Source organism: Dermacentor andersoni, chromosome 5 (assembly GCF_023375885.2).
Source record: "Dermacentor andersoni chromosome 5, qqDerAnde1_hic_scaffold, whole genome shotgun sequence".
Classification (NCBI taxonomy): domain Eukaryota; kingdom Metazoa; phylum Arthropoda; class Arachnida; order Ixodida; family Ixodidae; genus Dermacentor; species Dermacentor andersoni.
In genome coordinates this window covers 126,478,761-126,490,904 of record NC_092818.1, presented here as the reverse complement: position 1 = coordinate 126,490,904, position 12,144 = coordinate 126,478,761, and the positions used below count along the sequence as shown (strand labels likewise).

The window sequence follows — 12,144 nt, the reverse complement described above, 5'->3', positions numbered from 1 at the left end:
GCTCGTAAGTCAACGTCAACTGTCCTGACATACTCTCAGCCCACGCACGGCGCCTCATTGTTGTGTTTCACTGCTTCAAAGAGTTTATTTTGGTTTGGATGAGGGACACTTGCATCTCGGCATCAGCCAACACTTTGTTTTTTGAGCTCAAGCTCCTTCAAAACGGCGGCAGCACACTTCCTTTCCCGTTCATTCCTCAATGAGTAGGTCCTTCCTGTTCTTGTACTCCTTCCGTCACTCGTTCACCCCACGGACCATTTGAAGCATCTTCTTGGTTAGTCGCACAGTCCACGTCCTAGTTTTCGAACTCCTTAGGGGCCGCGAAAACGTCCGAAAAGTCGGCCAGTTGGAAAAAAATAAATGCATGTCATTTACTGCCCTTAAGGGCTCAAGCTGCCACAGGCACATTCGAAAACGTTCTGAAGGCCTGTCGGTGCATGTATTAGGCATATCGGTGCTCATACTGTGACAGGAAATACGTGTGTATAATTAAGGAATACATACTGTGTCCCGTGGCAATAGCAATAGTTTGTGTATGCTTCACCAAGTAACATTTCCGTACGGAGGCGAAGCTGACTTTCGGGAACCGACATTATGCAACGCACCGTGCTATCCAAACTTCTAAGCCAATCGCGAGGACCACAAAGACGGAGTCCGTGGCATTGCTGACAGCAGCGAATTCTTTCAATAAAAAACATGGCACCCAATGGCAAGAAGCTTCATAGTGAACGTCGAAGCAGCTACACTTGGCGCTGCCGCCGCGGTGGCTACGGCTGCCCGCGGATCTGCGTGCGAGAGCGCCGGTTTCAGGCAACGAGGTAATCAAAATGGCAGCAGTGGTGGCTTTGATTAATGCTGTTTCGGACCTGCGGTCACGGCACAACGTCCAGAAAATCGAACGGCGAAGAGTTCTTGCGTCCGAAATTTCAGACGTTCTGATACATTGACTCTATGGAGTACGTTACGTGGTGGTGCCGCGAAGCCGTCCAAATTATCGGGAATCCGGAAAGTCGGTTGTTGATTGTACACTGGCAACTCCTCCAGCCGACGACAGGACGTCACAGATTATTAATTACGATTCCTGTCTTGCTCGAGCCAGCATTACCGTCACTTTCAACCCTTTCAATAAAATTACAGCCAATTTTCCCTGATAGAGGCACAAATTCCCTGAGTTTTCCCTGAGTTTTTCGAGACTACTCAAATCCCTGAGAATTCTCAATTTTCCCGGTTTTCCCGGTTGGTAGACACCCTGTGTACAGTCAAACCTCGATATATCAAACATGAATATATTGCATTATTGTGTATATCGAACACTTTCTGTATCACCTGGAAAATCCCATGTATTTTTAATTTTTTATTTCGAGGAAGCTGAACATAAAATGTATATGTCGAACTCTGCCACCCTGACCATGTGCACTCTGTTGACAGGCGGTGAGCTTTCATGCAACACCCTTGAAGATTGAAGTGGCGCGATAGGCGTTCTTGGCTGCTGCGCATTATAGCTGCAGACATAGATCGTGCCAAGGGCACCATTTGAACGTAGCCGTGCACGCACGTGGTGGCTTGGGGTAGTTCAACAACATCGACGACGCATTGCATTTACCGCACTGACTCCTCCTCAGAGCGGCGCTCTGCTCATGGCGTGCCTCGCAAGGAATGGCGGTTTGTATCCACGACGCGCACTCACAGCTGCCTTGGCAGGCACCACTCCATACTTTGTTTTTGACAGTGTTTCAAAATGCTTCGATTGACGGACGTGGAGATCGCAGTGGAAGTAGCGGCCAAACGAAGATGCTGCTGAGGTTGATCCTGCAAACACTGATGTTGCCCCGCTCCCAACTTCAGGCTGTAGATGCTTTGGCCCTTCTATGCTGCTACTGCAGCACAATTGAAGGCCCTGGCCTATCGCCTGTTGATCTTTTAGGCTATGTTGAGGACACCATGGTTAAGGGGGGACGCAGGTCTTGAAACGGCAAAAAATTAAAAAAAAGTTGATTTTCGGGAAAGTGCATTTTCGCTACGTTTATACATTCAAGAATCCCTCCGCGAAATCTAGAAGCTAAATCTAATCGGAAAATAATAAAAAATCGCGCTTAAAGGGGCCAGGGTGAACGCGAAATCAGCAAAATTTGGTCAAAAATGTTCAAACTTCGCGCCGTCGCCATTTGCGAACGCGGTGGCCAATGGCCGCCATCTTGCACTTGTTTTGAAGCTGTTTTCTTTGAGCGCATTTTGTGCCAGTTCAAAATGGTGTCGGTGAAGGGAAACCGACGCTATCGCTTCATTTCTGAAGGATGCGTCCGTGCCGCCGATTGGCCAAAGCGCGCACACCCCCCGCGCGCCTCGCTCCTATTGGTATGGCGCTCGACCACTCTCGCGTTTCGCTACGTTCTTTATTTCTGGTTTCATCGCGCCGCTGCCTATGTTGTCTACATTTGTTCAGCCGCTTGCTTCGCGACGACGTTTGATAAGGTGTTCATTTCGTTGCCCGAATGGCTGGAAAAGATTGTCGTCTCAAGGCTACTACGCGTCAAGCGGCTGTGGAATGCGCGACGGAAGGTGGCTAGGCCTGTCATACTCGCGGAGTTGCCGGTTGCTGGTCTGCCTGGAAACTCTACCGGATCGAGTTCCGAGCTGAAAACCGGCACGTCTAGCGTCAACACTTCGTCCGCCCACGCCACGCGTGTTGGCACAGATCATGCAGGCGCCGGTTCCTTCATGACTGAAGAAAGTAGCGAGTGCACAGCGAGCGCCGGAAAACGTGCCTGGCATCGCAATCTGCAATGGAACGAAAGTTCAAGCTGCTGGGTGTCGACACAACAGAGGATGTCAATGACAGCGGAAGTGAATTTGCAATCGTGGATTCATCCGTCGTACGAGAGTTCCTTGGAATCGTGCTGTGTCCCGGGTGCGGCTAGAAAGTCTCTCAGCAATGTTCTGACAATGTTCTGTCGTCACAATGCTGCGAGAGCAAAGGGAGAGCCTGAACCTAGGCACCACTACAACTTGCCAGAACATGTGGCAGAAGCAATGCTACCTGTATATACGCGGCTATCTGAAAAAACCCTGCTCTAGAGATGCCAGCGAGGCAAGACAGAATTCGAATGAGAGCCTTCACTCAGTGACTTGGAGTGTCTCAAAGGAACAGCATGCATCTTTCTTTGCCGTGCAAGCTGCTGTTGGGGAACCTGTCCTACGCTTCAACACTGGGAACCTGCTTGCGTCCACTGCAATTCTACAGCAGCTACACATGAATATTCCTGGCACTGCATCTCAGCGAGCAAAGAATGAAAGACGGCCATCGAAGTGCTAACTCCAACAAGAAGCCTCTTTGAGCGCAAGGAAGCTGGCCAAAAAGCGGCATAAAGATAGGATGCATCCAGTTTATGCCCCTGGTAAATTTCCTTGAGATTTTATTGGTACGTTCTCAATAAAGATGTTGCAGAATGTTTTTCCTTGATTTCTCAAAACAACAATTCTATCAGACTTCCAATTTGGAGGTAAAATAGCTTCTGTCCTATTTCAGCTATCGGCATAATTTTTTCTTTGCCAGAAAGATAAATGTATGCAGTAAGCATTATGCACTTTTTCAAAGCAGTACTCTTCTCAAAAAGTTTTTGAAATGGGTCCCATGCTTGACATGTCAAGATGGCATTTTTTTCTCACAACTTTGATGAGCTCTAACTCTTGCTCAGATTAGCCTAGAACATTAATTAATACCTCATGACACTCACTGAACATTCTAGATAGTCTTTATACTCAAATTACTGTGTTAGGGTTTTCTGTTTAGATGCTAATTTTTCTCAAAACAAAGGACCCAGCTTATACAATGCTTTTAGAGTATATCAGAAACTACTTATCCTATGGCAAAATTAATTATATTTTTAGAATCTGCATATTAAAATACACCAAGTGTAAAAATTTCGTTCAGATCTGTCCACAAATAAACAAGTAGTATTTCAAGTGTAACCTCCCCCCTTAAGCACGCAGCTGCCAATCAGGAACAGGCAAAGAAGTAAATACTTTGTGTGAAGCTTCAAGTAGAGCCTCGTTGATACATTCCTTTACGTACGTTTTCCCAGCGCCAACATTTACAATCGAGAACACAAAAAATGACCCAATAGAGTTACACTCATTTTTTACCGGTTCATATGCTCCCGGAAAACACAATTTTTTGGTACCAACGTTCGTCACCAAACTGCAATTGCACAGGTAATGCGTTTTCCGGCCGCTAGCTCCCATATAAACAAGAAAATGCACGAGGAGCATGTGATCAAGAACGGTATATAGGTGCCTGCCGCGGCAGCTTCACCGCTGTACTCCCCTGCCCGTCTCACGTAAAAATGCCAGTGCGCACTCAGTTTCTCATTTCTGTACCAGCAAATCTTCTCTGGGGTCGTCGTATGCAGCGTTCACAGCTATCACCACCAATCTTATTGCGATAAGCATCTTCGCCTAACTGTTTGACAGCGAGCGCATGGTGTCGTCGAAAGGGTAGCGCATGCGTTTCATAGGTGATAACAGAAATGCGCTGCTGTTCCCTGCTGCAGACTGCGACTGTATACGTTTTGCAGCTGCTAGATCTCAGTAAACAAGAAAATGCGCAAGGCGCGCACGATTCAGAACAGTATATAGCTGCTCATCTCATGCGAAAACGACGCCGTGCAGTTTCTTATTCCCGTACCAGCAAATCTCCGTCCAGGTAGTCGCACACCGCATTCACAGTTATCGCTGCCAAACCTATTGCGATAATTGCGATAATTCTTCTGTCTTGATAACAAGCAGCATGGCATGCAGTCTGGGTTTCCCAGTAAATTAATCATTTTAATGGCCTGAAATTTCAAATGGTGCAATCTTAAATAACTTCGAACAACCTACGAACAAGTTGATACGATATGCATAAAACAATTTTTAGCCGATTTTTCGTAAAACAAAGAACCCTGGACTTTCAAGTGACCAACCACACTAGGTACTTTGAAGTACAAGCCAGCTGATAAGTCAGTGCAAACACAAGGTTAGCACAAGCGTTTCCGGTTATAACAGTGAAAGAAGGGAGAGGAAGACGGCAACAACTTAGCTCTAACAGTGCTGAAGCAAAGACAACAACTGTACCATATAAAAATGCACATGACGAGAGATACCAATGCAATAATGCAATGCTTGCCTTGGAGAAGTATCCAACGATGTGACATCCTTCAGCATCGGCATCGGTCATCACATAAAAAAGGAAAGGCTCAACATCAAAGTAGAGGGTCTTGTGGTCGAGAAAGAGCTTGGCAAGCAGGCACAGGTTCTGACAGTAAGCCTAGAATATAGGAAGCAGGCAGGATATCAGGAAAACAAGCGAGGTAAAATGCAGCTCACTTTAGCCACTCAAAAATATGCACTTGAAGGGACCCTGACACATTTTTCTAATTAATCATAGAATGGCCTCAATGTTGGAGCATGCCAACCCACGAATCTCATTGCGCAAAATTATTTTGGATCCTTCCACTACAAGTGTAGTTAACGCACTGATATCCGGCTTTCTCTTTGTGTCTTCGCTAGCGCACTAGAAGCTACACAGTGGAGAGGGCAAGAGAGCAAAGCTCCGGCTAAATGTTGAGTGTCGCGGTGGGTCCAGTAGGCTATGCTACGCAGCACACCGCTGCCAACTTGAAGGTCACAAGTAGCTAGGCACAGTGTAAAGACGAAAATATTTCTTTCTGTTATTTTTGAGATTGCAGACACATATTTTTCACTTCTTTAACTTAAAATTGGCAATTATGTATTACTGAGACTGTTCTCATGATCACAAAATCAGCATAGCATTGGTGGATTGACTGCTTTCGATGACGACATTGCAGATGCGAGAGCAAGCGACTGTTCATTGCTTTCTACATGAGATTAGAAATTTCCTGCTGCATGCAATGCAATAATATTTGACTCACATGTTCACAAGAGCCTCGTTAACAGATCAGCAAAATTTTTTTTTTTTTACTATGTTCAAAAAAGTCTTTTAGGGCCCCTTTAATATGTATGAAAGCAGCCAAGCTGCAGGCACCACAAAGCAAAATTACAAGCTTACAATTAATCCCAAGTTGGCTCCACTCACCGTCCCTGAAACTACTACACATGATATCACAACAGTGTTTCAATGCAAATTTCTGCATTTATGCAGTGTTTGACAGCCAATGTGCGCTCATCTCGTGCATGTTTCAGACCTGTATTGCATGATATAATCGTATGGGAGGAAACGCTGTATCGGTCTTTACGTGCTACACCTAAAGTACAAATCATGAGATACTATAGTTGCTTGCAAGAAGATTGTTACTTGGCACATTACTACAGCAGTGTCTACCTCATTGCCAGAGACAAAAGCAGCAGTTTCAGTTGGCACTGCATGGCACACAAGCTAGTGTTAACGGTGGCATGACTTCTTTATGTGGTATTATTAAGTTTGTTGTATGTGGGTTCCCAACAACACAACTATTTTGCCTTCAGGTGGAGCGCCACAGCTATTTATTCTGCACTACAATGAAGCTGCAAAGAAAGGTAGAATCTACACATGAATGTTGCTGTACTTCACTTCAACAGAGAGCAATAGCAGAAGCACTGACTAAACCCACAAAACAATATTACATCTGGTGCGCCACTCTGAGCCAGCAATGGTGCTGCCTTGATATTATAAAGATCTGAACATTGGTGTTCGGCCTTATACTCAAGTTAGACGTGCATATTTTTCTTTTTCTTTTTTTTTTTCACCGGATCTGACTAGAAATATAGGCTGCATAGAAAAACAGGTTATAAGCAGTGTATGAAACGAAAACACACCTTGTTCTTGACACCATCCACCTCAAAAAAAGAAATGTTGCCCTTGCGGTAGATTTCATCACCTGGTGGGTGCCGCCACACACATTTCGCCTGAAAAAAATTAATAAATAAAAAATTACAGGATCTCTTACAAGAGGTGAATGGCGAAAGCCTACTCTTCCTCCTCTTATCATTTGCCTCTTTCTCTTTGCCTTTTCTCTTTCTCTTCTTTCTTTGAGTCATTACTGCTCACTACTAAGCATATTTAGTAATTTGTAATCAATTGTGGTCGTTACAAGCTGTCATTAGACATGTTGATCATATCAGCCATTAGTAGTCCTAACAAGTCATTTCAGTCATTATTAGTCATTACTAAGCATTTTTAGTCATTTCTAATGCATTGTAGCCGTTACAAGTTGTCGTTAGACATATTGGTCATTTCATAGTCATTACTAATCATTACAAGTCATTTCAGTCATTATTAGTCATTACTGCTAACTAGTAAGCATATTTAGTCACTTGTAATCAATTGTGGTCATTACAAGCCTAGACATATTGGTCCTTTCGTAGTCATTAGTAGTCATAACAAGTCATTTCAGTCATTATTAGTCATTACTAAGCATATTTAGTCATTTCTAACCAATTGTAGTCATTACAAGTTGTCGTTAGATATATTGGTCATTACTAGTCATTACAAGTCATTATTAGTCATTATTGCTCACTAGTAAGCATTTCTAGTCATCTCTAATCAATTGTGGTTCATTACAAGCCGTCATTGACATATTGGTCATTTCAGAGTCATTAGTAGTCATTATTAGTCATCACTAATCATTATTAACCTCTACCAATCTCTATTATAATGTTATCATTCACTAACTGCCCTATCAATCACATTTCATTCTTTATTCTGTCTTCATATGGCATGATGATGCTTTGGCGGACACTCCGGCGGTCAGGTCTGCTGACACAAGCTTCACCATGAGCCTAGAAAGCCTTTCGCCTTAAAAGAGATGCAATGGAAAGGCAAAGCTAAGCCATCATATTCAAAGCAGCCAATAATGCGTACTTGGAAATTAAGACAAAAACAATATGAGCAGCAATTAAGGCAGCTTAAAGTGTTGGTATCAGCATAGAAATAACCCCAACATTTCACGTGCCACAGTCACATGACACCTTGTGTTTTAATGACACATTTTGATCTTGAAAATTGACAACTGAAATTTTTTCTTACGTGGCACAGCAGTTTTGAAGGCAATTGAGGTTAATCTAGAAGTGTTCACTGTAGTATTCCTCGTAGCCTAGATGCAACCTTTGCTGCTATAAAGTCAATCTACTTAAGCCCAAAGGGACAGTGTGGAAACTCACAGTGTGCCGTCGCAGGATGGTAGGGCTGCCCATGTACTTGAGGCAGAACTGGCACAGGTACAATTTGGGTAGCGCCTGGTACTCCTCCGGATAAGGGGAGCTGTACCAGACGTCCATCTCATACCGGCCCATCTCCAGCACCCGAATGCCCTGCTGCTGGTGGTGGTGGTTGTGGTGCCTATGGTTCCCACTGTGACCACCAGTGGATGAACGCGAGGGAGGGGATGACACCAGAGATGTCACTCGCTGATGCTCCTGTGAGTTAAACATACACAGCTGTTGCAGCCTTTCCGACGTCTAGCTTTCTTTCAACTACAACTAACATACATCCTGTGCATTGCGCTCGTTTTCAATGGCCATCAACATTTGCAAACTATGCTAGCCATCCTGCGCCATTGAAAAGTATGTTTTCAGCAGTACCTAAGATTATTCAGGCTTGCCATAATAGTGTCATACAAAAACTGTGTATGAGACATGCATGTTTACCCTATTTAGCCTGTGCAGCAGCAATTTCGTGAGCTTATGCAGTTAAACCTTGATACAACAATGTCACTAAAATCTGCAATTTTCTCCGTTATATCGAAATTCAACCTTTTATGCTAGTAAGTACAGTTGCTGATAAGATTCTTTTGATGCGGAACGGCCCACAAATCTTTCTGAATGACTAGGCAATCAAGAAAAGTATATTCAGGGTGTCTACCAAGTTGACATTTCCAAATTCCCTGAGTTTTCCAGGTTTTCCCTGAGCACCTTTGCGAAATTCCCTGAACGAGCCAGAACTTTGTTTTATGTCAAGACAGGCTGACACCACGTTGCCCGATGCTGTCACTCTCTAGTAAGCATGCTGAAACAAAAAAATGACTTAATCCAGTTTGAATAGTAAGGAGTAATATCTATTTTATTTAAAAAGAAAACAGAAGGAAGCTGTTAGTAAAATGCACAGCGAAAGAAATGGTAAAGCCCATTCCAAATTGAGTCGAACATTTTCAAATACGAATGAAAAGGAAATGCATGCATAAGTAAATATTTTTTTAATATCAGCTATTTCTATCAACTGATAGCAAGCTCATCTGTATGAGGTCCTGAACTTTGTCACAACTAAGGTTCTCTCTCAGCAGCTGGGAAGTCAACCTCAACTGCCCTGACATACTCTCAGCCCGTACACAACATCTCAGTGTTGGGTTTCACTGCTTAAACAATTTATTTTGGTTTGGATGAGGGACACCTGTGTCTCAGCGTCAGCCAACACTTAGTTTTTTTAGCTCAAGCTCCTTCAAAAAGGCGGCGGCACCCTTCCTTTCCCGTTAATTCCTCAGTGCGTCGGTCCTTTCTGTTCTCATCCTCCTTTAACACGCTTTCACCACATGGATCATCTGAAGCATCCTTTTGGTCAGTTGTACAGTCAACATTTGATTTTTCGGACTTCCGAGGGGCCGCAAAAAAAATTGAAAAAAAAAAAACGGGCAGTCTGAAAAACATTAATGCATGTCTTTAACTGCCTTTAAGGGATAAAATTACCACAGGCACATCTGAAAAAGCTCTGAAGGCCTGCCAGTACGTTTATTAGGCATATCAGGGCTTGTACTGTGACAGGATACGGGGTGCACGCATGTGTAATTAAGGGATACATACTGTGTCCCGTGACAATTGCCCCCTTCCCACGCTTGTTATGCTTCACCGCCTAACACAAGTGTATTGAGGCGAAGCTAACTTTCGGAAACTGGCATTACGCAACGCGCTGTGCTCTGCGAGCTTCAAAGCCAATCGCGAGGATTACAAAGGCGGAGTCGGTGCCATTGGTGATAGCGGCGAATTCTTTCAATGAAAAACACGGCACCGCACGGCAAGAAGCTTAATAGCGAACATAGAAGCAGCTAGGCCTAACGTTGCTGCGGTGGTGGTTACGGCTGCCAGCGGATCTGCCTGCGAGAGTGCCGGTTCGAGGCGGCGAGATAATCAAAATAGCGGCGGTGGCGGCTTTGATTAATGCCATTTCAGACCTGCAGTCAGGGCAATATACATTGACTATATGGAGTACGTGGTGGTGCCGCAAAACCGTGCAAATTATCGGGCATGTCCGAAAAATCGGGCGTCTAGAAAATCGGTCGTTAACTACTCTGGCAATACATCGTGCCGATGACACGGAGTCAATGACGATTCGTTGCGATTCCTCTGTTACTGAAGCCAGCATTAACACGACTTTCGTTCCCTTTCAATAAAGTTACAGCTAATTTTCCCTGATAGAAGCACAAATTCCCTGAGTTTTCCCTGAGTTTTTCCAGACTGTTCAAATTCCCTGAGAATTCCCGGTTTTCCCGGTTGGTAGACACCCTGATATTTGAATCAGTAAACAATTCATTTTGTCGCATTTGCGAGCCGGCGACAAAAGATGCAGTTTCATGCCTTGTCGATGACGTCTTGAAATTAACGGGTACGAAGCGAAGCCAACCGCGCTTTCGCATCCACTTCGCTGCCCCTGTGATTGTGTCGCCCACAGTGGGATGACATTATCATGAAAAGCGCTGGCAGTGGAGAGCGAGTGTTTTGTCTTCCTCTCACTTCAATGTGTTGCCGAAACTAGTGATTATGCAACCTCCAGTACTAAACATGCAGGAAGACAGTGCATATGATGCCACGTCAACTTGGTATGCCTACTTTTTGCACACGCAGCAGACTACCTCTAAGACAGGGCACGCAGGTGGCATATGCGCTCAGCTGTGCTGACTGCAATTCGATGCCATGGCTGTGCTGGAAAAGATGCGTTCCGCAGAAAAAGGGATGTGCTGCTTTATAACTTACCACAGATTATGTGCCGACAAACCTATATTTCCTAGTCACGCCAAGATATCTTTTGTGCACACCAGCTAACTTCTCTACTTGGAACAGTCGAATCTTGATAATTCAAACTCGAAGGGGCCAGAAAATCTGTTCGAATTAAAAGAAGGACTTGTTTTTGAATAGTATGATGCATAAACGGTGCGAGTCATGAAATATTGCGGCGTGCAAGCACACAGCGAGCGAGGGCCACGAAATTGCCCACGCCACCCAACGCTAGGTTCCCAATAATGACAGAAAACGAACTTCAAGGAGCGGGCTAAGCTGGCGCCAGCGTGGGTGGCACACGCGGAGGCCATCGAAGATGAGGGAGTTAAGAGGGAGTTGAGAGGGAGGGCGAGGGAGCGTAGCTGTGAGGAAGGGCGGGAGGGAAGCGGATATGCTTTCCCACCAGCTCCCTGGATGGCGCCAATTACCATATTTACTCGCATAATGATCGCACTTGCGTAATGATCGCACCCCTGAATTTTGTCATCAAAATTAGATTTTTTTTTCTTTCCCGTGTAATGAACGCACCCTGAACTTGTCGCAGCGCTATGTCGTGTTCCAAGTCTAGCTAATGATTATTGCGCTTAGCATCTGTTGAATGCTATGTGAACGACTCTTGAAGACATACCGAGCGGTCTGCACGCACCCAACATTCTTAATCAGATGCCTCATTTCATTCCTTTCATCACTTTCTGCACTTCCATGAAAAAAAAGCTACAACCAAACTTACCTCGGCTTTATTATTTGTAGGCTTCATAATAGTTTTGGTGAACAACAACACAAAGGGCGCCTTTTCATTCTTTTCGTCTGCACTCGTGGGCATGCAACAAATCGCGAGCGGCAACGTTTACACTGATATGTTAGAAGTGTACCCTATTCATATGCTGACGCTTAAAACGCAGCTAAGATATTCGCCCACCCTTAGCGGAAACATGCCGTATTAGGATAGCAGTGAAGACCAATGGCGCAGTTTCTGCAGCATCTCATTGGCAGCTAAGCGCGCCCATCTCCGTTTCTGTCCCCTCAAAGTGGACATGGCTACGTTATTGTCGCAAACTTGCTGATATTAACAACATTATTCATTACTGATACAGAAGAGACTGTTTCAATGCGCGTAATGTACTCACGAGAAGAAAAATAATCATGTTCGGTGCGTTCGGCTTG

General features: G+C 44.6%; 1 protein-coding gene across 3 annotated transcripts in view; it reads right to left on the bottom strand.

The window, feature by feature from the left end:
* The window catches only part of LOC126531118 (histone acetyltransferase KAT7-like), a 117,823-nt gene that overhangs the window by 27,237 nt on the left and 78,442 nt on the right, over positions 1 to 12,144 (bottom strand). For all 3 annotated transcript variants that reach the window (XM_050178520.2, XM_050178521.2, XM_050178523.2), the window contains 3 exons: positions 8,158 to 8,412; positions 6,814 to 6,903; positions 5,165 to 5,305 (listed from right to left, as the gene is read on the bottom strand). In XM_050178520.2, coding sequence (XP_050034477.1) covers positions 5,165 to 5,305; positions 6,814 to 6,903; positions 8,158 to 8,412 — 486 coding nt within the window. The remainder of the gene's footprint in view (positions 1 to 5,164; positions 5,306 to 6,813; positions 6,904 to 8,157; positions 8,413 to 12,144) is intronic.